This window comes from Leuciscus leuciscus (assembly GCF_965113295.1).
Source record: "Leuciscus leuciscus genome assembly, chromosome: 24".
Lineage (NCBI taxonomy): Eukaryota > Metazoa > Chordata > Actinopteri > Cypriniformes > Leuciscidae > Leuciscus > Leuciscus leuciscus.
Window position 1 is genome coordinate 20,868,462 of NC_138723.1, and position 27,990 is coordinate 20,896,451.

The 27,990-nt window shown below is 37.7% G+C and overlaps 2 protein-coding genes across 6 annotated transcripts; one reads left to right on the forward strand and one right to left on the reverse strand.

Annotated features, from left to right (window-relative positions):
- Positions 1–323: 323 nt before the first annotated feature.
- mogat2 (monoacylglycerol O-acyltransferase 2) lies at positions 324–10,569 on the reverse strand. The gene is made up of 6 exons (XM_082158295.1): positions 10,373–10,569; positions 9,697–9,875; positions 3,857–4,061; positions 3,095–3,269; positions 2,390–2,589; positions 324–2,026 (listed from the first exon to the last, which is right to left on the reverse strand). Exons 1-6 carry the CDS (start codon positions 10,464–10,466, stop codon positions 1,872–1,874), a joined length of 1,008 nt encoding a protein of 335 aa, XP_082014421.1. The 5' UTR covers positions 10,467–10,569; the 3' UTR covers positions 324–1,871.
- Positions 10,570–11,427: 858 nt separating this feature from the next.
- Positions 11,428–27,989, forward strand: map6a (microtubule-associated protein 6a). 5 transcript variants are annotated; one of them, XM_082157233.1, is made up of 5 exons: positions 11,428–12,483; positions 19,584–19,797; positions 20,833–21,047; positions 25,757–25,867; positions 27,484–27,989. In XM_082157233.1, the coding sequence occupies exons 1-5, from the start codon at positions 11,777–11,779 to the stop codon at positions 27,614–27,616; spliced, it is 1,380 nt and encodes a 459-aa protein (XP_082013359.1). In that variant the 5' UTR covers positions 11,428–11,776; the 3' UTR covers positions 27,617–27,989. The 5 variants fall into 5 exon arrangements, with proteins under 5 accessions (XP_082013359.1, XP_082013361.1, XP_082013363.1 ...); XM_082157235.1 differs by lacking the exon at positions 25,757–25,867 and having other exon boundaries at positions 11,429–12,483; XM_082157237.1 differs by lacking the exon at positions 25,757–25,867 and having other exon boundaries at positions 11,429–12,483; positions 20,833–21,010.
- Position 27,990: the final 1 nt, after the last annotated feature.

A 27,990-nucleotide genomic window follows, 5' to 3' on the forward strand; every position in this document is an offset into this window, starting at 1 on the left:
CCGTCTGACCTGAGAATGCTCGGGAGTCAAATCGGTTCGTGTGTGATGTGTTGATTTTGCCGTGTGGCTGCGCACCACACACTGTGCGACCAAAACTGTTAGACCCGTGATTTTTTATCCCCGTGTGTGGGGTCTCTCAGGTTTGGAAAATCGTCCGACAATTTTAAAATCGTCCCGTGTGAACCAGGCAGAAATCCTCCACTAAAGCATGACACATTTTCCATGTTAAATGAGAAATCTAGATCTTCTTTATTTCTGGAACTAGGAATTAGGTTAAAACCAACAAAAAGCACACATACACTTAAAAAAAAACTTTTTTTAAAACTTTTATTATTGTATTTGACTCAGAAAAACTTGTGAAAGCCTTCCCATAAAAACGTTGCCCCAGCCCCATGCCATTTGAATTTAAGCCGTTTGTACCTTCAGGCATCGTTAATAGCTCCTCAGGGTGTTATCATATGACACAAGACAGGTTATTCGGTGCATGTCCAATTTGTCAAACTTGCTGCTAGTACAAGAGCCAAAATTTACAGGTTAGTGAAACACCCACTTACCTCCCCTCTAAACCCACCATTCACAAATGAGACCTATTTTATTCTGTACTAATGTAACCAACTGCAGAATCATATCAAGGGTTTACCTGGCTTCGACCCAATGTTCTCATGCATTTCATATTTGCACTATTTGAACAAATGACATAGCAACCGGACAGTTTAATGACTTCAATGTCTTCCATATCTTCCTAACAGCCATTGTCCAATGCTGACCTTCAAATGTGATGTCTGTCTCTGGCACTGTTTCTTGAGCATGTAAATGTCTGTCTGTCCAAGTGCAATGTTCAAAGCCTGATTTAATTGGCATGGACATCTGGTCACCCTGTGGTCATTGCGTGTGTAGTCAACCTGGCTGTGAAGAAATGTTTTGGCATGACCAAGTCTTCTCTAAACCAGCATTGTGAAACAGGACTGACCGATGCGTGGTGCAAGCTTAGACCCAAATCATCCCGGAGGACACAAATAGCCTCATGGGACAGGGATGCATTTGTCTGTCTATCTCTCTGATGTCAAGACTTTCATATTTTACATAATCAGATGAATGAGTTCCATCGTAACTTTGTCTTACATGTTGTAATGGCCAGAGACATTTACACTGCAATCCTCCTGAGAGTTTGAGATTCAGTGGAGAAACTTTACTGGCTCTGTGTCAGTAGACTCTGATGCACGTATATTCCATAAAAACCTATGACATGGAATGTTTGTAATATCTAAATTAGCAAATGGCCTGCTGTTGTAAAGAAAGGAATCACAATCCTGCCAATCAAATTTGGAAGCATATGGAGTTCGCCCAGCACAATCACCACCATTTTTGAACATGGAGGAACGTCACAACCCTAAACAGAGGCAGCTACAGCAGTAATACATTTGTATCTATACAGTACATTTTGTAGAAATGTGTTACATATAAACTGAAACAGTTAAATTTTTCAGACATCCAATAAAGTTCTGATGATCCAGCAAACAGTTGTGATAACTGCACTTACAGTAGAATGTTAAGACTGTTTCGAAAAATGTACCAAAGCGAATGAGAAAAACTAAAACATGAAAAAAATAATAATTTGTGCAGTGTTTAACAGCTGTTCACTACAAATTAAAGTACAGCCAATTGATTATAACTGTACTGTTCTCATTTATCAGGAAAACAGAATGCTGATATTTTTTTCAACAATTGGTATTATATAGCAAAACAACTATGTTTTATATTGCTGACTACACACCACTGAAACTAAACCACATATACTTTCTTTCTGTATCTCTCTTACACACATATACTTTCTTTCTGTGTCTCTCTTACACACACACACTCCGAATCGCTCACTGGAACAGCAGGCGAGTGTCTTCAGGTACTCCATAATTTCCTTTGTGTTCCTCGAACAGGCGGGTGAGTTCATCCATATAGCGCTGGTGAAACACATCCAGTTCTTCAGCTGTTGGTTTCTCGTTTTTCTCTACTGGGATTGGCCTACCCACTTGGAGAAGACAATTCATATGTTAGCTTCATAATTGACAAACAAAGGTGATGTGATTTTGAAGAAAGATAGATAGATAGATAGATAGATAGATAGACAGACAGACAGACAGACAGACAGACAGATATTTTGCTGATATGACATTTCTCTAGGGTTGCTAAAAAGCAAATATCAGCTTTTGCAACGGTTTGGACCTGCTACAGTAGGATAAAAGTGGTAACAGATAAGACTTGTGCATTGGTACAGTACAACAAATAAATGGCTAACAAATGTGAGAGAGATTAGCACAGAATATGGATGTGATTTGCACCAAAACCTTGACCTGATATTGATAATATTTGACTTATATTTGATTGCACTTACCAACAGTGTTGATGGGCTTTCTGTAGGGTAATAGGCCGAAACTGTACTGGAAAACACCTCGTGCATGGAAGAGGGGTAGAGAAACGCCCATAATGCGTTGCAGACGCTCTTGAATATATCGCAGCCAGGTGCCACGAGGGTTCTGAACCTGGTCAAATAGCTCGTTCTCTCCAAACGAATATATAGGAACCAAATCTGCACTGGAGGAGATATGAAATAAAAGATTTTAAACTTTATAGATTTTAAACTAAATTCTTTGTGAGAAAATAAGAGATAATGTATGCAATCATTATCATAAAACAAACCCTAACAAGAAATGGAAATTGAGTTTAAATGTTAAATATTAAAAAGATCTGACAGAGGAATGCTGCGATTGACCAATCAAAAACCAATCAAAGGTATTCCAGAGAGAAGTGTAAAATAGTTATAAATATGTATAAATTATAATTGACCTTTACTCTTCCTGGTCACAACTGTTAAAATACCATTCACTTTTATACCACTTAAAATTTCTTAATCAAACTCATTACCGTGGGTCAAAGAGTCTTTCATAAATTCAACGATATTACTTGCAACTGCAAGTTGCTCAAGTTTGTATTTCAGAAACGACAAACTCTTGCTCAAGAGAACTATCTGGCGATGAATAACTGGCACAAATACAACACGAGGCTGCGATTGCCTCTTATGCTATTAACTGCTGCTTACCCATGCTCTATCGCAAGCTTAATGAAGCCCTTCTTATTGGCTAGGTGAACGATGTGTTCCCCAGGGTGGGAATCCAAAGCCTCAGGAGCACCGCCAACTGCAATGACCACAGCGTTCCCACCGTCCTTCCGCCGGAGCAGATAGCTGGCACTCTCCTTGTCCGATGGAACCAGGCCTAGAATACACACACACACATAAAAGTTACTACAGCTGGTTATAAAATACAGTTTATAAATAAATAAATAAAGCTGTTTATACACATTTTCCCATTCAATTAGTAAAACATATTTCATCTTCAAAATATAACAACATGAATATGATGACCTTTACATCTTACAGATTCACTCTTAGAAGAAAAGGTTAAACATAGAAGCTTAAATGGTTCTGTCAGGCACTATATAGAACCTTTTAGAGGTTCCCATCATGATATCATTTTATAGATTCAGTTTTAATTATTTTATTTAGTTTTCATTGTTTTGATTTTGATAAAATTTTAGGAATTAAACAGCTCGTAAACAAACTTTACTACTAGAAGAAAAAACTGAAATAACCCATTAAATATAAAAGTACTATGTAATCATTACTACAATAGTTCCTCCTTATTTAGAACCTTTTTGGCAATAAATGGTTCTTTTAAATTGAGCCAAGAACCCTTTTTTCTAAGAGTGTGGTTTCTATGATAAAGTTTGTTTATCGCATATTAATAAATATAAATATTTACAGTATTCTATCCAGTATTCTGTGATCAGGGAAACTACTGACCAGCAGACATGATGTAGTCTCTGAAGAAGGGGGCTCTGAACCAGAGAGGCAACATAAGAAGGTTGCTCTTCAGCCCAGGGAAGAGTTTTCTGAAACCGGTTGCCTCTGTGCAGAAATTTGTAAATGCACCAGCCACAAGTATACCATGAGGATGGAAACCCAGTACATAGTTCTTCCTAGGGTCCAGATCAGCTGTCTTCACCAGCTAACAAAGAGATAAAGAAGTAAAGACATTTAAACAACTTAAGGATTTGAGAATGTGAATTTCATAATGTTTCATGCTTTTCTTAAAAGGGCAGCTGCTAAAGGTCAGTGATCATGTGCTGATCATGTGCAGTGTAGTCCTGCATTTAGCTCTGTAATGACCTGTCACACTGATCTAGGATCTGCTAATACCTTACCAATCACTAAACTGCAAGGTACAGTACAACAAAATTCTAAAAGTAACAAGGACATTAATAATCAAACAGACTGAATTGGTTTGTGTTTGAGGTTTGTTATTTGGATTGACATGAACAAATACAGGAAGTTCTAAGAACCAGAATCACCAACACAGTTTTTCCAAGAAAAACCAATTTTGCTCTCTAAGGAAAAGTGGAAGTGAGTGCAAACACTTTTCATAGACTTTCAGTGATCAATATCCATTCCACTCACACATCCACCTAAAAGCAAGAGCGGCAACTGCGAGAATGGTGGTGCATTCATGTAATTTCATGAATATGAAAAATATAAGTTCATTATCACGGTAGCTACTTCACAGCTGCAGGCGAAAACAATTGTTGAAGTGTTCGTTTTGCGTCTTTTGCAACTTTTTTTAGTTGTAAATAAAACATAAAACTAGTGATGCTCCGATCAGCATTTTTGGGGCCGATCACCGATTACCGATCACCAAAATCATGATCTGCCGATTGCCGATCACTGCCGATCACAGAATGGAAATATGATAGAGTCAAGAAAATCTTGAAGAACCACCAATATTTATTTAATTGTAGTTAGAAAACAAGATAACATAAGGCTACTGTAGGCCACCTTTTCCAAATAAGGCACAGTATAATTTTTCAAAACAAAGAGGGGTCAGGCAGACTACAATGGATGTAGTTGAGGAACTAACTACATCAGATCCAAAAAATAAAATAATGACAATGACATTTGAGGTTATTAAAACAGTAAGTCCCGCCCCTCGACTGCCAAAAATAAAAGTGTTCGAGCGAGCAAAATCAGCAGGCGAGAGGAGATCAAGCGCGAGAGTGTGGGGAATGATCATGCGCGCGCGCGAGGGCAGAGATGTCATGCGCCCGCGCAGGGTTTGAATGAGCTCGCGAGTTCCCGTTTCCTCGCGCGTAGATCTGTTATCCTCTCGCGAATGTCATTTACCGCGCGCGCCAGCATCAGTTGTGCGCTCGTTTATAATTGCCATTGAATTGCCGTCATAGGAGAACTCATTTTGCCACTGTTAAGCAAGCTCTGCTCTGCTGTTGTGTTGCCGCGCATGCGGAAAAGTTGCGCGAGTTATTTACGTCACGTGATCGGCTTTTTTGATCGGCGCTTTTGGGGGTTGCCGATCAAGCTATTTTTTGCCAATATCGGCCGATCATGATCGGCGGCCGATCAATCGGAGCATCACTACATAAAACATATTTATCAGAGTATAGTACTTTTACAAGAAAAATATTTCAGTCTTTCTACTTCGAATCAATGTGCTACTGGTCATTTCTTTGTAATTATTTGTAAAATTCACTAGTAATATCTGAGTGAAAATTGTTTCCTAGCCTTTTTCAAGTAAATCCTACACCATTATTTTCTTCTTCAGTGTAGCTATGTAATAAGCATAATGTACAGCCAGCTGGACATTATTGGCAAAATAATAATTATAGGTAAATTAATGCCTATTTGTCATTGGATCTGCCACTTTGTTTAGTGATCAACATGAATGCCAATGGTCTGTCTACTGTAGATGGGTTAATTATTAAGGAAATACTGTTCCACTAACTACTGTTTACTAAGACTGGCGATGTTCTCCCTCACACAGGCAATTTTTGATGTGTTTTTCTGACTGCTAACCATGTACATTTCTTCTGCTACCAGAGCCTAACCAGATGAAAGCTGTAAGGATGGTCATAAAAAAAAAAAAAGTAGAGGTTAGAGCACAGCTAACATCTTATCAGATTAGAAGTGTTTGATTGATGAACGATTGATGTCTCTAAATCCTGTTTTGATAATGCCAAGTAGCCTAGTTTCGCCATAGGGCAGGGATAACAAAGGTTGGTCCTGGAGTTCCATTGTTCTGTCCAGTTTAGCTTCAAACCTTGATAAAAATGCATGTAGCATTAGAAATCCTGAAAATATTAATTAGCTCTAAAATATTGATTGAGTTAAACTCTGCAGGACAGCGCCTCTCTACAACGCTGGCATCCCGCCATAGGGTGTTCCTTGAGAAAACTCACCAAATCTATTCCTATCACACCAATATTAAAGGGATACTCCACTTTTTTTTTAAATAGGCTCATTTTACAACTCCCCCAGAGTTAAACAGTTGAGTCTTACCGTTTTCGAATCCATTCAGCCGAACAGTACCACTTTTAGCATAGCTTAGCATAGATCATTGAATCGGACAGGACCATTAGCATCTCTCTAAAAAAAATGACCAAAGAGTTTCGATATTTTTCCTATTTAAAACTTGACTCTTCTGTAGTTACATCGTGTACTAAGACCGATGGAAAATGAAAAGTTGCGATTTTCTAGGCTGATATGGCTAGGAACTATACTCTCATTCCTGCGTAATAATCAAGAAACCTCAGCGCCTGAAAATAGTCCCTAGCTCGGTAACTTCCAACGTGACCGGGACTAAGTTTGTCTAACCTATTAGACCTATTTTCAGGCGCTGCGTCATATCATTACGCCTACTGCACCCATGGTACGGCAGCAAAGTTTCTTGATAATTACGCAGGAATGAGAGTATAGTTCCTAGCCGTATCAGCCTAGAAAATCGCAACTTTACATTTTCCGTCGGTCTTAGTACATGATGTAACTACAAAAGAGTCAAGTTTTAAATAGGAAAAATATCGAAACTCTTTGGTCATTTTTTTGAGAGAGATGCTAATGGTCCTGTCCGATTCAATGATCTATGCTAAGCTATGCTAAAAGTGGTACCGCCAGACCCGGAGTTCGGCTGAATGGATTCAAAAACGGTAAAACTCAACTGTTTAACTCTGGGGGAGTTGTAAAATGAGCCTATTTCCAAAAAAAGTGGAGTATATCCCTTTAAGACACCAAAATGAAACAACACTGCTCTTGTGGAGGAAGGTTCTTGATAACTCACACACCATTTTCTTTAAGGTAACAAAATTCCCACCATGCCACCTTGCATAAGCAAAAGTCTGCTTATTCCAAGATCCCTGAGCTCTGTTTTCAAGTCAAGAGGTTGAATGAGGAAATTAGGGAAAATTTGTACCGGTGGTTGAAGCAAGGTTTCATCTTAATCAATTATTCACTCCGAATACAAATGCTCTGTTTAGCAGCAAGGGCTCTTTAAAACTAATGACGCATTTAGTCATATGTTGTGTCTCCTTCTGAATCCTGGGATAAACCCAGACTGTATGGTGAATTGACAAAAAGTCAATTTTCTTTTGACACAACTGTAAGTAAATGGCTGAGCTCTTATGATTTATACAAAGAATGAAACAATAACTAACTTACATGAAAAAGGAAATGGGTAGCATTTTAAGCAAAATCTAAATAATTTCAATCACATTCATTCATTAACCTTTGAAGTTAAGTTGTTTTGATGGGTATAAATGGGTATTTTTGTCTCCTTTCAAGATCATGGCCATGACACTTTTATTGAATGGGGTTTAAAGCCCCTCACATTGTTTACAGTTACTCATTTACTCTGAACACATGGTGTCTTCTGAGGCCAATGCCTTCTCTGTTGTTCAAAAGGTAAAAGAGTGTCACTATGGACAGATACATACAGATAAGAGACATTAGTGTATCAAGGGTTTAATAACCAGAGTGATAACATTTCTCTGACACACTAATCAATTCAGTGCTGTTTTGGTGTACCCGATGCAGCCACTGTTGAGAAAAACAAAGGTCTTTTTAACATAATGACAAGAGTACAAAGTATAGCGAGATTAGCACTAAAATAGCACTTATCAGTTTAGTTTTAAACTTTGTTCCAAAAAGTTTGCAAGTTATTTTTATAGACAAAATCCGCAGTATACTGTACATTTTCTCTACATAACCTCAGATGCATGAAAGCATACACACTATTGAAAAGTTTGGGGCGGGACAAATACTTTTATGCTCACCAAGGCTGCGTTTATTTAATAAAAAAATAGAGTAAAAACAGTAATATTGTGAAATATTATTACAATTTAAAACAGTTTTCCATTGTAATATATTTTAAAATGTAATTTATTCCTGTGATGGCAACACTGAATTTTCAGCAGCCATTACTCCAGTCTTCAGTGTCATTTACATTTACAGTGACTTACATTGCATTTCAGGGTACACATTTACATTCTTATCAGCTCATCACATGATGATCCTTCAGAAATCATTCTAATATGCTGATTTTGTGCTCAAGAAACATTTCTTATTATTGTATGATCAGTTTAATGCATCCTTGCAGAATAAAAGTATAAATGTCTTTAAAAAATACAATATATAAAGTTCAGGTCAGTAAGTACATCAGTAAGTCAGTAAGTACGTGTACACAAACACCCACACACATAAAATGTAAACACACCATTTAAACACACCATGCATTTAGGATTACAATGAAACGTAGTGTTCTGTAAGCCAATGGCAATTTGTAAGTACTCAAAGAATGTGCCCTTTTAAAAGCATTAGAAAAATCTGATATTTATGTCACTGATCGTATTTTGAGAAGATATAACCACAATGAAAACAAAACAATTAATGTATGGTGATGCCACAAACCCTGGACAAACATTTTACAATAGACAAGATGAAGTGTTTTCAAGTTACTAATATCTAATTGAGAATTAAGACATTTAAGATGTGTTCCTTCAAAGGACATATTTTAGACATCACAATGATTTTTATATTAAGCAAATCAAGACACTATGGCCTGGTTTCACAGACAGAGCTTAGATAAAGCCAGGATAAGGTATTAGTTAGGACATTTAAGTAGCTTTTTTAAACGTGCCTTAGAAAAACACATTACTGGTGTGCATCTTGAGACAAAACAATGGCACTGGCATATTTTAAGATATTTCATACATGCTGTACAACAGCTCAAATAATGCAATTTAGTCCGGAACTAGGCATAACTGTACGTTCACACCGCCGCCGACTTGAGCTGCAAAGAAGCTCTGGCCGCCCTGTCAAGGACGCTAAGCCTTGTCTTTGAAACCGGGGATATATATTAAATCATACTTCACATTCTAGAAATGCATGGAGGCTGCTTTTTTCAGACAATGAATAGACACTAGATGGCAGTACTAGATTGATATCTCAGTCTTTGGGCCAGCAAATCACAGCTTATCTGTACATTTAAATGGTTTGGCCTTGTTTTTCTCTCTAAAGCATTAACAATGTATTGGTTTCATTTGGTTGAAGCACTATTATACTGATGTTCATTTATGCATAATGATAGACTGCAAAAGGATTGGCAGCAAAGAAGACACTTGACATATAATGCTATTCTGTAAACTATGCTAATAGGCTACAGTTTAAACCCAATATCTCTTAAGGTAGCTCATATGACATGGTTCATAAAAGTGACTAAATCTGTTTCTGATCCAATTTAAAAGGTCAAAACAAACAAGAGATATCATTTTGCTATGTATGCTTCAGTAGGTCCACCCACTCACCTTTATGGGGAAATAGTCTCTCATGTGCTCCCACACAGGCATTCGGCACAGAAAGGGCACTTTTCTTCCTCCTTTTGAAGGTGTATCCCAATCGATGAACCACCAGGTGGCATAGAGCACACAGATGAGCCAGAAACGAGTGAAAAGCAGGAAGAGGAAGAGTACAATACAGCAGGGGGCTGCAAAAATGACACATAAAATAAACACACAGGACACACAAATACACAGGCATCAGTACTAATACATTTACAATCGGGATCTTTCCATCTGAAGACTTTGACCTGGAGGTTTTGAACTATGTTGGTGCTTTGATCAAGGCCCGCAAAATCACATACAGCACTCACAAACAAAATACATTTGCTAAAACACATTTCCCCCTGATTTTTCCAAACGTAGTGATGTGTTTTCAAGAAAGAGGCTTTTGTATGAGGTTATGTTCCTGCTATCAGCTTTTATTCCTTTTAAGGCATGAGAGCCATTGGACAAATCACAAATATCTCATAATAATTGATAAATTAAGTACACCCTATATAATTGACTTTAGTAAAATAATGTACCTATTGCAATATATGTCAGAATACAGAACACAGACTGTGATTAGATCTCATTCAATGCCAGTGCTTGATGGCTTTGCAAAGACACTTAAAATAAAAGTAGTGAAAGCATGTGCACTTACCGAGGCCCAGGAAAGAGAAGACCCACTGCAAAACGACAGCAGTCTGGATCCTCCTAACCAAAGGCACATCAGCCGGAGCAAAATGAATCTTCATGTCTAAACCAGAGACGACAAGAACCGAGAGATCAGCAGAGCTATAGGATTTCCACTCTGGGGTCAAAGTCTGACACCATGTCTTGGTCTGCTCCCCTCCTCCTTTCATCTACCTCCTTATCTGATCAGTCGTGGCAAGTGATAGGATTATCACCCAAGAATACCTTGATATTACACCAATGAGACTTTTGACCCCAGAGGCAAAGAGCTGTGCAAAATGATGCCTAACAACATGTGCATGAAAAGAAGGGATCAATGCAAAAAGGAGTTTTTGAGTGAGTCACTGAGTCCCGACATGCTCATGATGTAAGTTTATATTAAGTAATATTCTTCATTCAAATACTTATGGAATGTTATAAAACCTTTACTCACCTATTGTTAAGCATGAGTCAAGCAATATTCAAGCAAAGATGCATTACAATGATAGAAAAGACATGTAATGTAACAAAAGATTTTTATTTAAAATAAATGTTTAATAAAAATCACAAAAATTAAGCAGCACAACTGTTTTCAACATTGATAATAATAAGAAATGTTGAGCAATTAGAATGATTTCTGAAGGATCATGTGACACTGAAGACGAGAGTAACGATGATGCTGAAAATTCATCTTTGCCATCACAGGAGTAAACTAAAAGAGAAAACAGTTATTTTAAATTGTAATAATATTTACAATGTTACTGTTTTTATTGTTAGGCTATATTTGCTCAAATAAACGCAGTCTTGCTGAGCATAAAGGACTTTTTCAAAAACATTTTAAAATGGTTAATTCTGTATCTGTAGAATATCATTATAATGATTATCTGTATCATTATAAATGAGTAAAACATGTTTAAACTATTTTTGGAGCATCTCTCCCATCATTTCCAATTCCAACAACGATGTCTTCAGGACTCTAGTTTAGTGGGCGGGGCTTTGAGCGCATTGCAGACGTCGCGTGATGATGAGAGTGGCAGGTGATTCAGCTCCTCTCTATGGATGCTGAGCGGAGCAGGGCGCGCGCGCGGGAGGGGCTGCTGTGTCTTCACAAATTCTCGTATTGTAACGAACGCAAGGGGATCAGGACGGAGCTAAACTAGAATATTCCATAGATTAAACCCCTCAAGAACCCGTAATGCATCTTCTAAAGTGGATTTGTGTCCTGTCATCTTTGACAACATCGTTTTAAGGGGGGAAAAACATTGCGAATCGGACATTTTGAGTATTTCCTGTGAGGCTCGCGAGCGCGTTTAGTTCCACAAACTGAATACAAAACAGCTTCGGGGAAAGGAAGAGATTGGCATAACAGAAGGTAAGACGTTGGAAAACCATCATGGCATGGCCCTGTATCTCCAGAGCCTGCTGTATGGCTCGGTTCTGGAACCAGCTGGACAAGGCCGACATTGCGGTGCCGTTGGTTTTCACCAAGTACTCGGACGTGTCCGAAATGCAGCATCTTCACCTGCAGCAGAAGGTCGCCATAGAAACGCAGCCGCTTCACAACGACCACGACGCGGTGACCAAAGGACCTCCAGCCCATGAAGAGAACATCTGCGGATCTGTGATGCGCCAGGACTTTAAACACTGGAAAGTTCGTCCGGAGCCCAGCTGCAAGCCAAAGAACGACTATCATTGCCCTGAGGTCCCTTTTAACAACGAGACCCAGTATCAGAAGGACTACAAACCCTGGCCTATCCCAAAGAAGGGAGATCATCCTTGGATCCCCAAACCCTCTCCGACCATGTCAGTGGGCCCTGACCGCATCCCTGACAGATCCAAACACACCAAGACAGATATGATCGACAGTGGGGTGGAAAAGAGTCAGATTGCAGACAAGGTGCAAGAGAAGGAGATCCTGTCTAGTGGAAGGAAAAAGAAGCAAGCCAAGAAAGTGACCATGGATTCTGAAATCAAAGCTGACATGAAGTTGGAAGGGCAGGGCATGGGGGATGCCACCACTACAGAGGGAAAAGGGAGGGCAGATGTGGATGCCCTCAACCGGAAGATCAAACAAGAAGTCACCTCTGGCAGCTCCTATAGGTATGACTGATTATTATTGTACAGCAGTGGTTTTCAAAGAGGGATCTTGGACCCACTAGGGGCCCTCAGCAAACTTCCTTAGAATAACATAAAAAATATTTAAAATAAGACCAAACAAGTATTAAAATAAGCTAAAAACAACTTATTCCCAACTCTTGGAAAACCTGGATATGATGTAGCCTAATAATAAAAAATAAAAAAACGTGATCCCTAAACCTGGAATGGTCATGTAAATTTATCAAATCTTAAAAAGGCATGGACCTTTTTATAATGAATGTAATTTTCTAATTATGCCAAGCTCCAAAATATTTTATCGGGTATAAATTGCTATTTGTCACAAAAAAAAAAAAAGTTTAGAAATGTTTTAAAAACTTGCAACTTACAGCAGAAGTACCAGTAGTATCTTGTCTGTCGCATTGATGTGCAATGTTGAGAACTGCAGGCATTCAGAGGCAGATTTTGGGAGGAAACTCCCGGCAAAAGGGAGAGACCGAGCATAACAGCATACCAACAACTGGCACATGTACTAGTGTTATACCTGGTATTGAATCTATACATGAATATATGTGTATAGAAAGGACCACCAAATGCCTCTCACAATGATACTAAATATTATGATAAATTGTGCTAGGCTAGCTAAATAATACTAAATGATGTCTTATTGAAAAGGAGGGAAAAAATGGAACAATTAGCTTTAAAGTTTAGGGGTTATAAAATATCATTAGCTTAGTATAAAACTAAAGCAATAGAAATCAATAAAAAATTGTGTTTTGGAGTAAAAAAAAGGTCATACAATGGAGCTCAGCTGTGGGTTGAATCTCATGTATACTGCTGTACTAACAACACCTACAGATGGCAGGACACGCAGGGGAGCGCAGGAACAGATGCTGTTTTTGGAAATGACTTTCATTTTCTTCAGGGTTAGCTTTAGGGCTAAGTGAGGGCAGTAGGTGAATTGTGGAATTTCCAGTTGTTAATAATCAATTTGTTATGAAAGTGGTGTAAAATTGTCATGTTTGTGGAATTCAGAGAGCACTCTTTGCAGACCCCTACAATAAGCTTTTGTTTTCCAGCTAGCTAGCATATAAAACAGTTCTTTTTTATTTGCCAATCTTAGCCTAAAACAGATGGAGCTGAAGTTTGTATAGTGCTGTGCTGTTCCCGGTCCTGCGTGGTATTCTGTTTCCTTTCAATCACTTTTTTATTACAAACAGTGAACAATAAATGTGTAAAGAAAGAAAGTTCTCAGATTTGAATCTCAATTCAAAAGTCTGTCATTGTCATTGTTGAGTAGTTGTGTTTAATTGACAGGTGGCAATTTGTCCATAATTCTCCCACTCATTCATGTGCGCTTGCAAATGACTAATTTGTGCATCTAAACAAGATTGAGCTTTTTTTATACTGTACATTTATGGTAAATTGCTTGTGATGTTTCGAATTTGCAGGTTGCTTTGGATAAATTTGTTTAATGACTAAATGTAAATGGAAACAATGTTTATGGTATTGAATTTACTCTGCATTAAAATACATTGCATTGGGATGTAGCCTTTAGACTTGCATATATTAGGCTTATTTGTTGAGTGAGAAGAACTGCATCAGGGCAGTTTTTTTTTCTTGACTAGGAGGAAAATACACAAGAGGAAAAAAACACTGAGTCATCAGTTCATTTTGTGTGACAGTCTATGCATGAATTGTAATAGTTATAGTGTGATTCCTTAAACTGAAAAGCTCAGGATTAATTTGACTTGTTTAGTCCTGTGTTTTTTGTTTTTTTTTATTATAATTGTTTTGCCTTGTCATGCTACAAAGCTGTAGGACTGTAAGAAGCCTGCAAAAAACATTCTGTAGTGTTTTATTTTGAGCCAGAGAAAACACAGGTGTGCCTTGACAGAATGTGGTGGAGAGAAAGTTGCTTCCTTCATCTATCTTTGCATCAATCTTTTCATTTATCTCTCTGGTGTCCCTCTCTCTCTCTCTCTCCCCCTGCAGATCAATATGCTTTGGTCTACCATTTATCTCTGTACGATATATTATATGTGCACAAAATCTTGGAAATGCAGTGCAAGTGTTTAGCAGTCATTTTTTATTTATTAATAATTTTAGGGTTGTTTATTTGTTTCTTATTGTTTTATTGTTGACTTTAAAATAGCACACCATAGCTGATTCAATGTTGTTTATTGATAACTAAAACTTAAGGGGCATTTACACAACACCGTTTTCAGCTAAAAATGGAAAACTTTTTATTCTTTATGGCTGTTCATTTACATGACAACAGCATTTTGGGGGCCTGGAAACTTTTGAAAACAGTTTTTTAAAGTGCAAGTTAGTTATCATCACCATTTTCAATATCATTTAAAAAACTTGCCTAAAAAAACTCTTAAGCTTACTGAAGACAAGTAAACAGTAGTTGTTGTCAAAAGTACCGTCTTCAGTACCAAGTCGGTATACTGGAATTTAAAAAATGTGACTTTACCAGCATTTCCCTCTAGCATTTTGAGCGCTGTTGAATGGATTCTTAACCTCTGATTGGCCATTGTGTTCACGCGCTCAACATGTCTCTGATTGGCCATTGTGTTCACACGCTCAACATGTCTGTGATTGGCTACAATGATCAACGCTTCAAAAACGTGTTGTAAATAGACGTCTTTGACGCTCCTCGCCGGATCCCTAATATATCCGCTGATAGATGCATGCTTTCAAAATATATCGTCACATTTTCAAAATTTCAGTACCGACTTGGTATCGAAATCGGTACTTTTGACAACAATGAAAGACACAAATGAAATAGACCTATCTGAAAAACGTCAAGCACTAGAAATACTACGTAAATGTATAAAGTTATCAAATGTATTAAAAAACAAAACAATGAATGCATAGTCTAAAGTTATAAAAGTGATTCAGTCAAGAGAGATTTTCTCTCTTTTCGTGTCTACCGGTATATCGCCCACCCCTTTAGCAGATCCGTGTGTACATTCGTTGTTGTCTGTACACAAAACTTTTCAAAATCACAAAGGAAAAACATTTCCGTTTTTAGTGCATCATTGTCATGTAAACGTACCCTGAAACTATCAAAAAAATATTTGTATCAATTTAAATAAAGCTGAAATAGAATAAAATATAAATATTAGATGAAAAAACTTTTATTACTATTAAATGAAATTGTTTTCATTCTTCTGCCTTCCCTCTCTTTACTTGTGCATTAACTGAAGGCACTGTAACCATTCAAACACTGGAATCAATAACAGAAGAAGCAGCAAAGAGAGAGAGCGAGAGAGAGAAGGAGTGTTTTGCCTTACCAGGCAGTATTGCACCATGACTGATCTCATTGGGATTCACTTGGAGTCCAAAGGGAATGTCAAAAGGAATATGCCATACAGCAGAAACTGAAACACGATGCACATGCTGGATGAAACCTATTGATCTGGACCCATTTAAGAGCAAGTCCGTTACTAGAATGAGAAGTGACTTTACTAATCAAATAATGGTTTTCAATGCTGGTGGATTAATAGAAGGAATCACTTTTGATTCATTCAAATACTGTTTATTATAGCGCCGTCAGATGCTGTGTGTTGTCATCTGACAGGTCTAGACTACATTAAAATAATCAGGATGTTGTTTTTGGATCCAAGTAAAAAGCAAAACAGCTTTACATGCTTCTGTTAAACACCACGTTACTCCAGTGTGCCAAGCCTACCCATGATGCATTGCTCTGGCACCCCACCACACAATTCTCTAGTGCCAGCATATCACCATAGTGATGGCTGTTCACAAAAGCTCAATGCCTGGGGAGAAGAAGAGGTATCAACCTCACTGTATGCTCAAATATACAGATGACAACAGTTAATTAAATGTGTGAGCTCATTTGAATAAATATTGTGATTTTTCCATTAAATCTGTTAGATTAGTAAGAAATAGGTATAAAACAACATTGATGAACAGTGTTGATGTCCTTTATCAAATGAATGATTTGACAGCTGGTACCAAGCACTGATTTACAATAAGCACACTAAGTTCATTGTTAGCAGTCCAATTGTATGTGTGTAAATCCTTCTCTCTCTGTCTTTATGTCTTTTTCTATGTGTGTGTGTGTGTGTATGTGTGTGTTGCTTTATCTTGTGCTGTATAAACTCTGACTCCTCCCCCTTCTTCTTTCATGTTTGTCCTGTGAGTGTTTGCTGCCTGTGGCCTTGACTTCTATAAGCTGCCTTTGTACTGACATTTCAAGCACTCTGACTGGACTTCATTTGTCTTATGTAACAATTTTCAGTTCTTTCTTTTTCGCTCCTCTGTGCTCTCACCAGGGAGAGAAGGGAGGCATCACATTAAATCAAAACACTAGCCACAATTTTATAGTCAAACTCAGAATGCATGCATCTAATAGATCAAAACAACAATGTCATTTCTAACACATCTCAAATTATGTATTTTTAATATTAGCAAGTGTTGTTTATTAATTTGTCAATTGAAATGAATCAGTAAATTCATGAAATACTATAATAGTATATAAATAATACTAAAAATAACACCATTAATAGCATTGTGTGGTAGAAATGTAAAAGATGTTTGATTAAATAATTATATTTTTATAATGATTTTTCATAGTTTAAGATTGAAATGGGTCTGGAACAACATATATACATATACACAAAAAGGATTTGAAAAGTAAATTGTTTCCAAGATTGTTTTATTCGACCTTCATATAGGTTCATCAACCTCTGGATAATTTTAAAAGTTTTTTTTTTTAAACGTTTCTGGAAACTGAGAGTCAAAATAATTGTATTCAGCTATTTTTGCTGTTGATAAAGAGTCACTCGTTTTTAACCTGTAATATTCCTCTATAAAGCACGGCATGGGGCATGTGTGGTTTTCACATCCCCTATTTTCTCTGTGGGGGTTAATGTTCTCCCACATGCTGTCCCATGACTTTGTTCATCAGCTTGGCAATCACATACTAACAGGCCTAAGAATCTTTCCTAATTCTTACTGTAAAGGAGTTTCAGATCCAGTAATCTTATCTAATCTCATCTCCAGTAGAACAGTGTGTGATATCAAATGTTCTCAGTTCTTTTTTAAAATCTAATCTTAATATGTCAGAATGGTTGATTCTGTTTCATACAAAGAGGTATTGATTTGATATGAAATAGCTTCTTATTCATGGAAGCTAAGCAACTAATTGATCTAATGGTATGATAATGGTTCACCCTGCCTGACACTGACGTCGCTTTCCTGTTCTATCAGTCCTAATCAATATAGTCTGCTCCTCTGAGGTTGTAATGTTACAGAACCAAAAAGAAAGAGAGAGGGTTCCCATTATTAAAAATTGGGGAATTTTGATACTATGTTTTCCAGGCCTGGAAAAGTCATGAAAATGTAATATAAGTCTTTAAAAATCATGTAAATGTATATAGTGGAAATCCAACGTTCCATCTTTCCTCAGCTAAAACTCGCAAGAGAGTGATTCTGATTTGACAGTGAATCTTTTGACTGAATCGTTAAAACCAGTTCACAAATCGTTTTGAATTGATTCATTCATGAATTAGTCTGTTTTTAAATGATTTTGAAATACTTCTTTAGGTGAACAGAGTTTGTATAAGACTTCTGTTTTTTGCTGCTCTCAGTGATTTCTGTCTGTGTGTGCATGTGTGTTAGATGTACTGCGGATAAGTTGGATGTTGGGTAATCTGCAATGCACACACCCGTGAAGTATATACCATTTGTCTGTGTCATCTCTGTGAATAAAGACTCATTACTCATCCAGAAGAAGTGGCCACTGCCTCAGGAAAAACTCTTCTGTTGAGTTGAGATGCAGATGTAGAGAAATCTCTGCATTATGGAGGGTGCATAATATCTAGGTCTATATTTAGCCATATCAAATAATTATTCTATATGCAATCATTGTTGTGTATTATAGTGTAGCGCCTTGTAATCTGAAAGATTGCTCTCTTGATTTGTGTGATCTGTCAAAACTTGTAAAAATGGCAAAATATGTGGTTGAAGAATAGCAATTATTGACCCTATTAAAATTGAAGTTTTGTCACTAGTAGGGCTGTCACTTTTGTGAAAAAATTCTGTTAGATTTTTAAGTGTTCATTCATTGAATCGATTGTAAAATCAATTTTCCATGTCTAAAGACGTTTCCATTTTAAACGCCAGATATAGGCAAATCCACGGACAACTAACAGACATTAGGACTAACGTAAAAAGGGCACGCCGCGCTTGAGACGTGCCCAAGTCAGCAATATTCCTGATGATTTTTTCGCGTGAAGTTTCATGCACAATGACAAACAGGAGTGCAACATTCTCGAAAAACAATAAGCAGAGTGGACTGCCATAACATCAATGAAAAACATTACTGCAGTCTTCAACATGGCTGTGTTTACGATTAGAAATGTCAAACAAATTTCGCCTACGTAGGCGATTGTAGACCGTAGCCTGAATCTGTATGCAAGAGATTTCACATTTTTGTAGTAAAAAGAGAAACATTATGCAGAAGTAGATTTGCTGTCATGTGTGTTTGTCAGAGCCTGTATTTGCTGTGTGACACGCGTTCGCTGCGGGCACATCGTGACGAGCTGGACGCGCTCTGAGAGAAGGCCGTTAAAATCGATTCCCTATTTTCGTTTTCGAAACTTGTGTTTGTTGGTCCGATCGATTGTGCAATCGATTTTCGAACGTAAAGTGACAGCCCTAGTAACTAGTATTTGTATATTAGATAAAGTATATGATACTGTACCTCTAAACATTGACTATGTAACTTTTAGCAGATATATGAATTTAAAATATGCATTTCTTTACAGGAAAAAATGGATCTAAAATATTGATGACTCATCTTGGACTTGTTTATCCGATCAAATGCGCTCTAGAATGAGAATGTCCCTCCCCTAACTGCTGCAGACTAGCAAGTTGAAAATCATAGTTCACGGCCGTGAAAACCCAAGCCATTTTTTTGCCTATAACTACACGTCTCAGATTTAACTGTGCTCTTTCAGTTTTATACCTTTCTGGATTCACAGTGTGGTCTTAAAATTCAATATGCATGTGATGAATCCCCCACTACAAATTTTCCAATAATTGTGATGTTATCTGTTTCCTGATGTCAGGAATGAGTTCAAAGCCTACGCAGATGTGAAATCTGTGAAGGTCTTCAGGGCCCAGTCTCAGTATAAGCCTCCCGATGAGAGGGCTAATCTGGAGACCAGCTACAGCGCCACCTACAGGGGCTGCCAGGGCAGTCAGCAGCTAGATGACAACAAGGGCGTGGATAGGAGGAGGATCCGCTCACTGTACCATGAACCTTACAGAGAGAGCAGCAAGGTAAGAGCCTGTGTGTAGAAGTTAAGAAAAACTACACAGTACTCGGATTAGAGGTTGAGCACTAAGAGTTACGTTCTTGTTGTGTTTGTTGCAGAAGGCTGGAAATAAATTTTTGATGTCAGCAATTTATGTGCTCAGTGGCTGGAAAAGAACTGAACAACAGTTTTTTTTTTCTCAGCAGTACTTTTTCAAAGTATTTTGACGTAACTTTGGCTTCAGGGGTTTAGTGTCTTTTCTTAGCATCGAATCAGCATCAGCTCTTTGTTTCATTGAACTGTTCTGACTTGCTTTACATTAGCATCAGAGTCAGTTCTGGACTTCTGGCTAATTAATATCTTTGCTAACAGTGTTTGTTTTGAGATCCGTATACTGTGTGGCTTTTGTGTGACTAAAACTGTATGATCAAAAGTTTTTTTTTTTTTTTTACTATTTTTGAATCACAAAAATCTGTGTGCGGTCTTAACAATGTGTAATCAAAATTTTAAGATTTACTTCTTGAAAGTCGGCATGACAGGAAAATTCACCATGTCTGTTTTTTTAAATGCATGTTATTGTTTCATTTAAAAAAAAATGTGCAACCTCATAACTCTTAAAATGTCATAACTCTATCTTGAATGTGACAGACTTCTCTCTGGTGACATGATGAACTTCTCCAGTCAATTAGTCCACTTAAACCCACTCCTTTCTTATTACTGGCCTTAATCTCGCAGTTCGCATTCAGATCAGTGCCTGCCCTACATTTTTCTTTTTCTTTTTCAATAATACGTTTCACTCAGATGTTCATTACAGAAGAAAAAATGTACTTAAATTTCAAGCGTAAGTTCAAGCGTATCAACTTTCTCTGCCTCTAAAATATTTTTTCTGCTGGCATACCCAGGGCTGAATGGGTGAGACAATTAATGTGTTAGCCAGTAATAACGTACTCTAACATTTCCATTCAATCCAAGTCCTATCCTACATTTCCCATTGGATAATGGAATACGTTGCATGTCAGTAGTAAAATACCATTTGTGTGCCATTTCATGTCTTGTACAGGTAGAGAAAACCAGTCTTCCTCGATCCAAACCGAAAAAGAGCACCTCCACATCTGCCACACCTGGCAAACCGCTGAAGAAGTCCAAGGAGAAGCAGGCGACGTCGGTGCGCGGTTCGAAGAAGAAGAGCTCCGAGAACCAGCCGGGGAGCAGAGCGGCGCAGGGCGACAAGGAGAAAAGTAAAGAGATCAACAACAAACTGGCTGAGGCGAAAGAGTAAAAACCATTGCACTTCTTCTCTCATTTAATCTCTTCCTGAAAGGGTGAAAGCAGAACGAAGGCTGCAAAATTATTTAACAAGAGGTTCTCATTCCTTTACTATTCTGTCCATTGCTTCCCCCTCCCTCCCTTTCTTTCCCCCTCTCTCTCTCTCTCTCTCTTTCTTTTTATCTATCTGATGCACCTCTCGTTTTATTCCTCACTGTATATTTCCAATACACACTGCCTCTCTCTCTCTCTCTCTCTCTCTCTCTCTCTCTCTCTCTCTCTCTCTCTCTCTCTCTCTCTCTCTCTCTCTCTTTGAGAGGTCAGTGGGCTGTTTTTAGAACATTTTCAGGGTTGGAATTTTACGTTTTTCTCCAGTTTTGCCTCACAATCTCACCAGTAATATCAAAGCGTTTGCATTTACTATAGCTCCACACACTCTCCTCATCTCCACAACAAGGTTTCCATGGCAACCACTCTACTGGTTGGCTAGTGGATGCTTTTATCTTGCATGGAGCCATTGGCTAGAAGCTCTGTATGTTTTACTTCCCATCAGATACTCAGACTGGTGGGTTTCATTTATCAAGGGTTTTACAATCAAGCTGATTTGTGTACGATAAGCCTTTTTAAATCACGTTTATGTCAATTAGGGAACATGTAAAAGCCACAAAGGCCAATTTCTTAGTCCAAAATCTTTGATAAATGTGCATCTTTGGTTTTACAATTATATCGATCTATTACCTGCTTGCTTTGCCTGTTTTATGTAATAATTTTATTGATTGAACACCCCAGGCTCCCAAGTGATATGTTATGATCTCAGATCACTTTGGTGCTGTGATTATTTTAATTATTTTCTCTGTTTTCTTGCTAATTTTTTCCATCATGAAAATGTTGTTGAATCATTACAGGAACAGAATATCTCCGAATAGCTTTGTGGGAACACCAGTATCTCCAAAAAGCCATCTGTCAATATCATATTCAAATTAGGCCTTGTTTCAGCCCACTTGGTTGCCTGGACAGCCAACTGGATTACAGTAACATGATATTGCATTATGGGATGTCAATTTGTCTTTGGATAGAATAGGATGTTCACTGTGATTTTTATGTGCAAAACAAACCTTTAGAAAATCTAAGATAAACTAAAACATGTTTTTGTATTGTTTGGTTTTGAGGTGTTAGTGGGCTTCTATTCCATGCTCTGCCCAGCTGTTTCACATGCACACTTCCCATCCCCCCTAAGGGAGCCCCTGAGGTAGACAGATGGGGGATCCCAAAAGTAGAGGGAACTCAAAAGGTCAATAGATTAGCCAGCTTTAAATCAAAGCCCCTTTTTATGTAAATGCAGATTCAGCGTATTAATTATTAATTACTTTTCCCAGAGTGTCTCCTGCTTTGTTTGGTCCTGCATCCCCCCTGTTGTTCAATGACTGACATGACCTGTATTCTCGACTAATTGTTCTGTTTATTATCACGTGTCCCCTGATGTATTGGTAAGTCGAATGCAGTCTGTTTGGAATGCTGTTTGTTTACTCTCAACTGCATGACCATTGTCATATTTCTTTATGTTTGTTATATTCAAACGTAAGGCCCCAAAATGGCCTTTTCCCATGATGCACATGTACAAGAGGACATTTTATGCAGACTTAAAGGGAAAAAATTCTGTCATAATTTACTCACCTGAACAAAAACATTTACATCACAGAAGAAAGAACGGTATATGAGATTGGTACATGGACATGAGGGTGAGTAAATGATGACAGAATTTTCATTTTTCGGTGAACTATCCCTTTAAATTTCAATGCTGATCCATTCACAGAGATGATTTTGTGTTGCCAGTGAAACCTTTTTATATATAATCTGATCAGGCCTGATGTAACAGCACATAATCATGGCTTTCGTTTTCTTTGCATGTGACATGACTGACGCAGATTCATGTCTGTTTGTGATGGAAGAACTAAAGATGTTGGTAGATCATGGGACTGAATGACATTAATTTTGGTATCCTAATGTCTTAATTTCCTGGCATTATGGAAGTGCATAGTGTAAGATCATGCTTTTTTTTTTTTTTACCATGTACCTCCCCTCTGCAAATCCTCTCTGTCTCTGGTTTCATCCTTTGAGGTCTTCTCCATTGTCAGTATGTCAAATATGTGATCTCATTGTCCTGTTTGCCCTATCAGTGCACAGTAAGTCCGTGATCTATTGCCAGATTGAAGAAATGTACTTGAAGCCTGTATAAATAAAGCATTTAAAAGGTATATAAATAAACATCTAACAAAATGTATGAAATAAATTGACAAGCATTTATTAAGTTTAGGGGTAATTGCATTTATTCCTCCATAAATTGACGTGTTTCCATTTGTGGAATGTGAATAATGCAAAACGCCTTTTAAAAATGCTGTTTGAATTGCAAATACAGTCATCTCAGATTGGTCAATGATGGGGGCAACCACAAAAGATAGAGGCTGAACTCAGAATAGTATAATAATACTATTTTTCTAAGAGTAATTCTCTTGACAGGAATAATAAGAATAGTGTGCTATTCCAAATTCAGCCAGGAACCGCTGTCGTGCACAACAAAGTGGTTGGTTTTAGTCACCATGAAACCAAAAGGGACAAATCAAATTTTTTTGATGGAATATTGCAGTATTTATTATAACACATTTTTTTAATTCATGTGACCTTATAATCTTTAATCAAAACTTCCCCTCCCTTCTGCAGCGTCATCTCATCTCTTCTCTTCTCTGATGACGTGTTTACTGGCACGAAGGCAGGACAACCTGTCACTCGCATGTGATCACGGCAATAGCAAACAACTATCCAATCAATTCCTGATGGACAAAATCAAGTCCCGCCCTACATTTGTTCTTGTTCGAGATGCCGCTTTACTTGGATATATACATCACAATAGGGAAGAAAAGACTATAGCAAATTTTGTTTCATGCCGACTTTATTAAATGAGCTTGACAAGTGACGCAGTGCTTCTGTAACGTCTTTCCCATTGATAATGTTCTGTGAACTAACAGTTGCCACATGCCATGTAAAATGCCATTTAAAAGCAGTTGTACCATATATATAAATATATTAAATACAGGCTTCAAATCCAGAGTCCCTTGTGGAATTAAACACAGAGTTTCAGAATTTGTAACGAATGAAAGTATTCATTTCTTCAGTCTGGCTTTAGAACAGCTACATGGATCCCATTCTCTTCAGTGCTGTGCTCTGAATGACTACGCCACAGGGTGAGGGCCTTTTCTTGTATTTTGCAGCCTTTGGTGACTCAATTACTGTGCTAATATAATCTGGGAATTAAGGGAAGGTGTCCTGGGGAGACAGAGGAGGACAAGCTAGCGGGAATGTACATGTCCGGTGTGCTTGCTTGCGTGCGTGTGTGTGTGTGTGTGTGTGTGTGTGTGTGTGTGCTTAGCACAGGTGCTATATAGTCCATGCATACTGAAAAAGAGAGAGAAAAAAAACAATGTTATATGAAAGGGCCTCAGATTTAACTTTGATGATGTGAATTGTGATTTCTCTCTTGCTTGCTCATATTTATTGAAATTAATAAATGCAAACGCAGAAACAGAGGTGTCGTGGTTCATTTTGTGGTGGTTCATGTGGGAGGGTTTGGGGACTCGATGGTAGGTGCATCTGTATCGTTTCTGCCCTGTCCTTCTGTCTGTCTCTCTGTCGCTGTCATAGATGTCGAATCCACATGGAAGAGAACTATTCCGATGTTTATGGTTTACGTTTGGTTTTGCGACTCTTATATTTTGTGTGACAGGCTCTGGAATAGGTTCTGGCATCTTTATGGTTGTGCATATTGCTGCCACCTGAGAGTTGAGAAATATATGTTTGCATCTTGAGTGAATCTGATATATTGCAGCTTTCAGTGTCTCATATGTGCAAAGTAATAAAAGATGCAGTCTCCTATTCCAGGACCAAGTATCATAGATGTACGTACAAATGAAAAACTATTGATATCCCATCCTGAATAGAATAATCCTTGAAAGATCAATGTGTCATTCTATAATGATTGGCTTAATGATGTGATTTATTGATTGATTGATTGATTGATTGAAATTTGGTTGATTCTATATAATGATTTTGTGCTTTGGGAGTTAAAGGAATAGATCACCCTAAAACAAAAATTATGTTATCGTTTACTCATCCTTGTGTCGTTCCAAGCCTGTATGACTTTCTTTCTTCCATTGAATACAAAAGTTTTCGACAAAGTTTGACACATAGTGACAGTTGTATGGAAAAGAGCATTCTGCGGCAGCATTTCCTTTTGTGTTACATGGAAAAAAAAGAAAGTCATACAGGTTTGGAACGACATGAGGGTGAGTAAAGGCCCGTTCACACAAAGACCAATAAGATAACTATAACAATAACTATTATGGACAATATATCGCTCTTTGTCATCTTTTGCTTTAATGCTCGAGCTCGAAAGCAGGATGTATTCTGATTGGCTGTCTGTGTTTTATCGTATCAGCTGGAAAAAAATCGTTCCCAAAGTGATTTCAACGATATTGTTTCTCTGTGCCATTATTGTTATAGTTATGGTGTGGTCTCTGCTATTCTTTAATATTTAGAACGATTTTTAGAACTTTATCATTATAGTTATGCCAGAATTATAACGACATAATTTTCATTTTGGGGTGAACCATCCCTTTAACTACTTTAATGTTCAGCTAACGAGTGATCTTGTCGTTCGTTTGAAGGGTTATGCTAAAACAGTACCACTACATTCAGCTCTTTCAGCCCATCCGAGATATTGGTTGGGTGCAGACACTAAAGCAACACCTGTGGCGCTGTGCACTGCCCGACCCAAGGTAATACTCGCCTGAGAATAAAAGCTTCTTCCGTCTCCATCCGTACAATTATTACTCACTGTGGGGAACTGTAGTGTTGCGCTCGTGTTTCCATTGAGAATTGAGTACACCATAACTGCTCAATGTTCTTCATCTTTTGATTTGCTCCCATGCGTATTCTCTTCCATATGGAAAGTGTTTGGCCAAAGGTTGACAGTTTGACTGCTCATGTACTGTATGTTGTTTTCCTGTTGTTTGTTGTTTTTGGAGGATGTTGAAAACTTTGTCACAGTGGGGTTTTTTTTTTTAATACATGTGTGTTTCGTTTCAGTGTGGACTAACATCACATACACATACATCACATATTTGTGGTACTTGTAATTTGATGTACCATCAATCTCTTCTCCTTAACACTGGAACAATCAATTTACAGTGAACTTTAAATGTCACTCGTAGATTAATTTCTTTTCTCTTTTTGTATTCAAAAGATTAATGAAATTGAACTTGATATTTAAACTGCTTTAGTTTTAGAAACACAGCACATTGTATTTTTGTTTAGTGGTGTCTGTCTTGTTGTTTTCATGCTGGTTTTAATTTCTGCACTTTTCCTTTGAACAACCTGAGATTACAGTCATAATTCATCTATTTATTTATATACAGTGGGGTCCAGTGGTCCAGGGGGGTCCAGTGAGACCACTGGTGAAAATAGTTTTGTTTAAAAGAAAAAAAAAGTGGGACAAATTTGCTTTCAATTAGTGACCTAGAAATACAGTACAATATTTAACTAAGAAATATTTTAAATAATATATGTACTTATTAATAATAGCATGACTTTCAAAGTCTTGGATTGCTGTTCTTTTTACACTAACACACATTACCATAACTGAATTTCAGATCCGTCCGTAAGCTTGCTAAAGCTCATCGATTGTACACACTGTAAATACAGTAACGATGACATTGATTTTACCATATCAATCCCAGCATGAGTTCGATGATGAAACATTGGAAGAACTGTATCATTAACAGTATCAATAACAGTGCATATTTAGCCGAGCACTAACGTGAATGGCTGATGTAACATTAAAGTTTGTAAAAAAAATCTTGCTCCATCCTTTATCATTAATCAAAGTAGTAGAACAACAGACAACCTTATCATGAAAACTACATATTACAGCATTATATTTATATTTTCTCCCTTTGCATCAAAGTTCAGTACTTACAATGTGCTTTTGCTGCGAAGTTGTGCCATGTTGTGAATATAGTCCCAGCTAAATGAGTTGAAGTCTGTTGTGCGTTATACCAAACAAGATCCTTTAGCCACGACTATATTCACTATAGCGAACAGAAGGCACTCGAGGTCGTAAATAATTTCTTTAGCATATGTTGGATATTAGACGTATTTCATTCGAACATTCGCTTGATCTATTTTCACTTACATTGATCTCGCTACAAATAGAATCTCTATAAATAGAAATGAGTAAAAAGTGGTCTCAGGATGCTCAAAGACTTGTTTCTTCTAGTGCACAATGCTATCTACCAGATAAAACACCTCATGTTGTGTCTCTGTGTCTCTCTTTCTTTCTCTCCCTGTCGCCCTTCCGCTCCTCCTTTGGCAATAACACTGTGCTGCTTCCTAGAGAATCTGAGTCTGGCCTCGGACGAGTCAGCGATTATTATTCCGAGGGTACCTCTGGAGGAGAACCACTGGTGGAACGATCAGAACCACGGAGTCGGGGAGTAGTCCGATTCGCTCCGGATGTCAAGTACTGACACAAAGCACACGAGTGAGAGGAAGGCAGGCAGCTATAGACTGAACAATGAAGTAATGAGAAATATTTTAGGATGTATTTTTGCAGATAGAGAGACATGTGGAATTAAAGTACTGTATGTATATATTGTATGTTATGATTAAGACTAAATTATGAGCTTCCCAATGAGAAACACATGAACAAATAGTACCTGCGCTCCCAGACTGTTTGCAACAACTGAAATGGTGCTATAAATGTATTTGGTTTCATGCTCTTTCTCAAAACATATACAGTGTTGCCATGATGATTGTTTAGAGTAGCAAATATCATCTGTCATTAAGTGCTTCCTTATAGTATAACATACTGTTTGAGAGTCTAATAAATGTGATGAGTTTA

What these genes read in the sequence shown, in the direction of transcription:
- mogat2 (XM_082158295.1), bottom strand. Translation starts at nt 10,466, where the DNA reads ATGAAGATTCATTTTGCTCCGGCTGATGTGCCTTTGGTTAGGAGGATC. An exon ending in GAGACTATTTCCCCATAAAG is followed by an intron (nt 4,062 to 9,696) that starts GTGAGTGGGTGG and finishes TCTCTTTGTTAG; the next exon opens with CTGGTGAAGACAGCTGATCT. An exon ending in AAGCTTGCGATAGAGCATGG is followed by an intron (nt 2,590 to 3,094) that starts GTAAGCAGCAGT and finishes TATCTCCTCCAG; the next exon opens with TGCAGATTTGGTTCCTATAT.
- map6a (XM_082157233.1), top strand. Translation starts at nt 11,777, where the DNA reads ATGGCATGGCCCTGTATCTCCAGAGCCTGCTGTATGGCTCGGTTCTGG. An exon ending in ACCTCTGGCAGCTCCTATAG is followed by an intron (nt 12,484 to 19,583) that starts GTATGACTGATT and finishes TCCTGATGTCAG; the next exon opens with GAATGAGTTCAAAGCCTACG. An exon ending in CTTACAGAGAGAGCAGCAAG is followed by an intron (nt 19,798 to 20,832) that starts GTAAGAGCCTGT and finishes TGTCTTGTACAG; the next exon opens with GTAGAGAAAACCAGTCTTCC.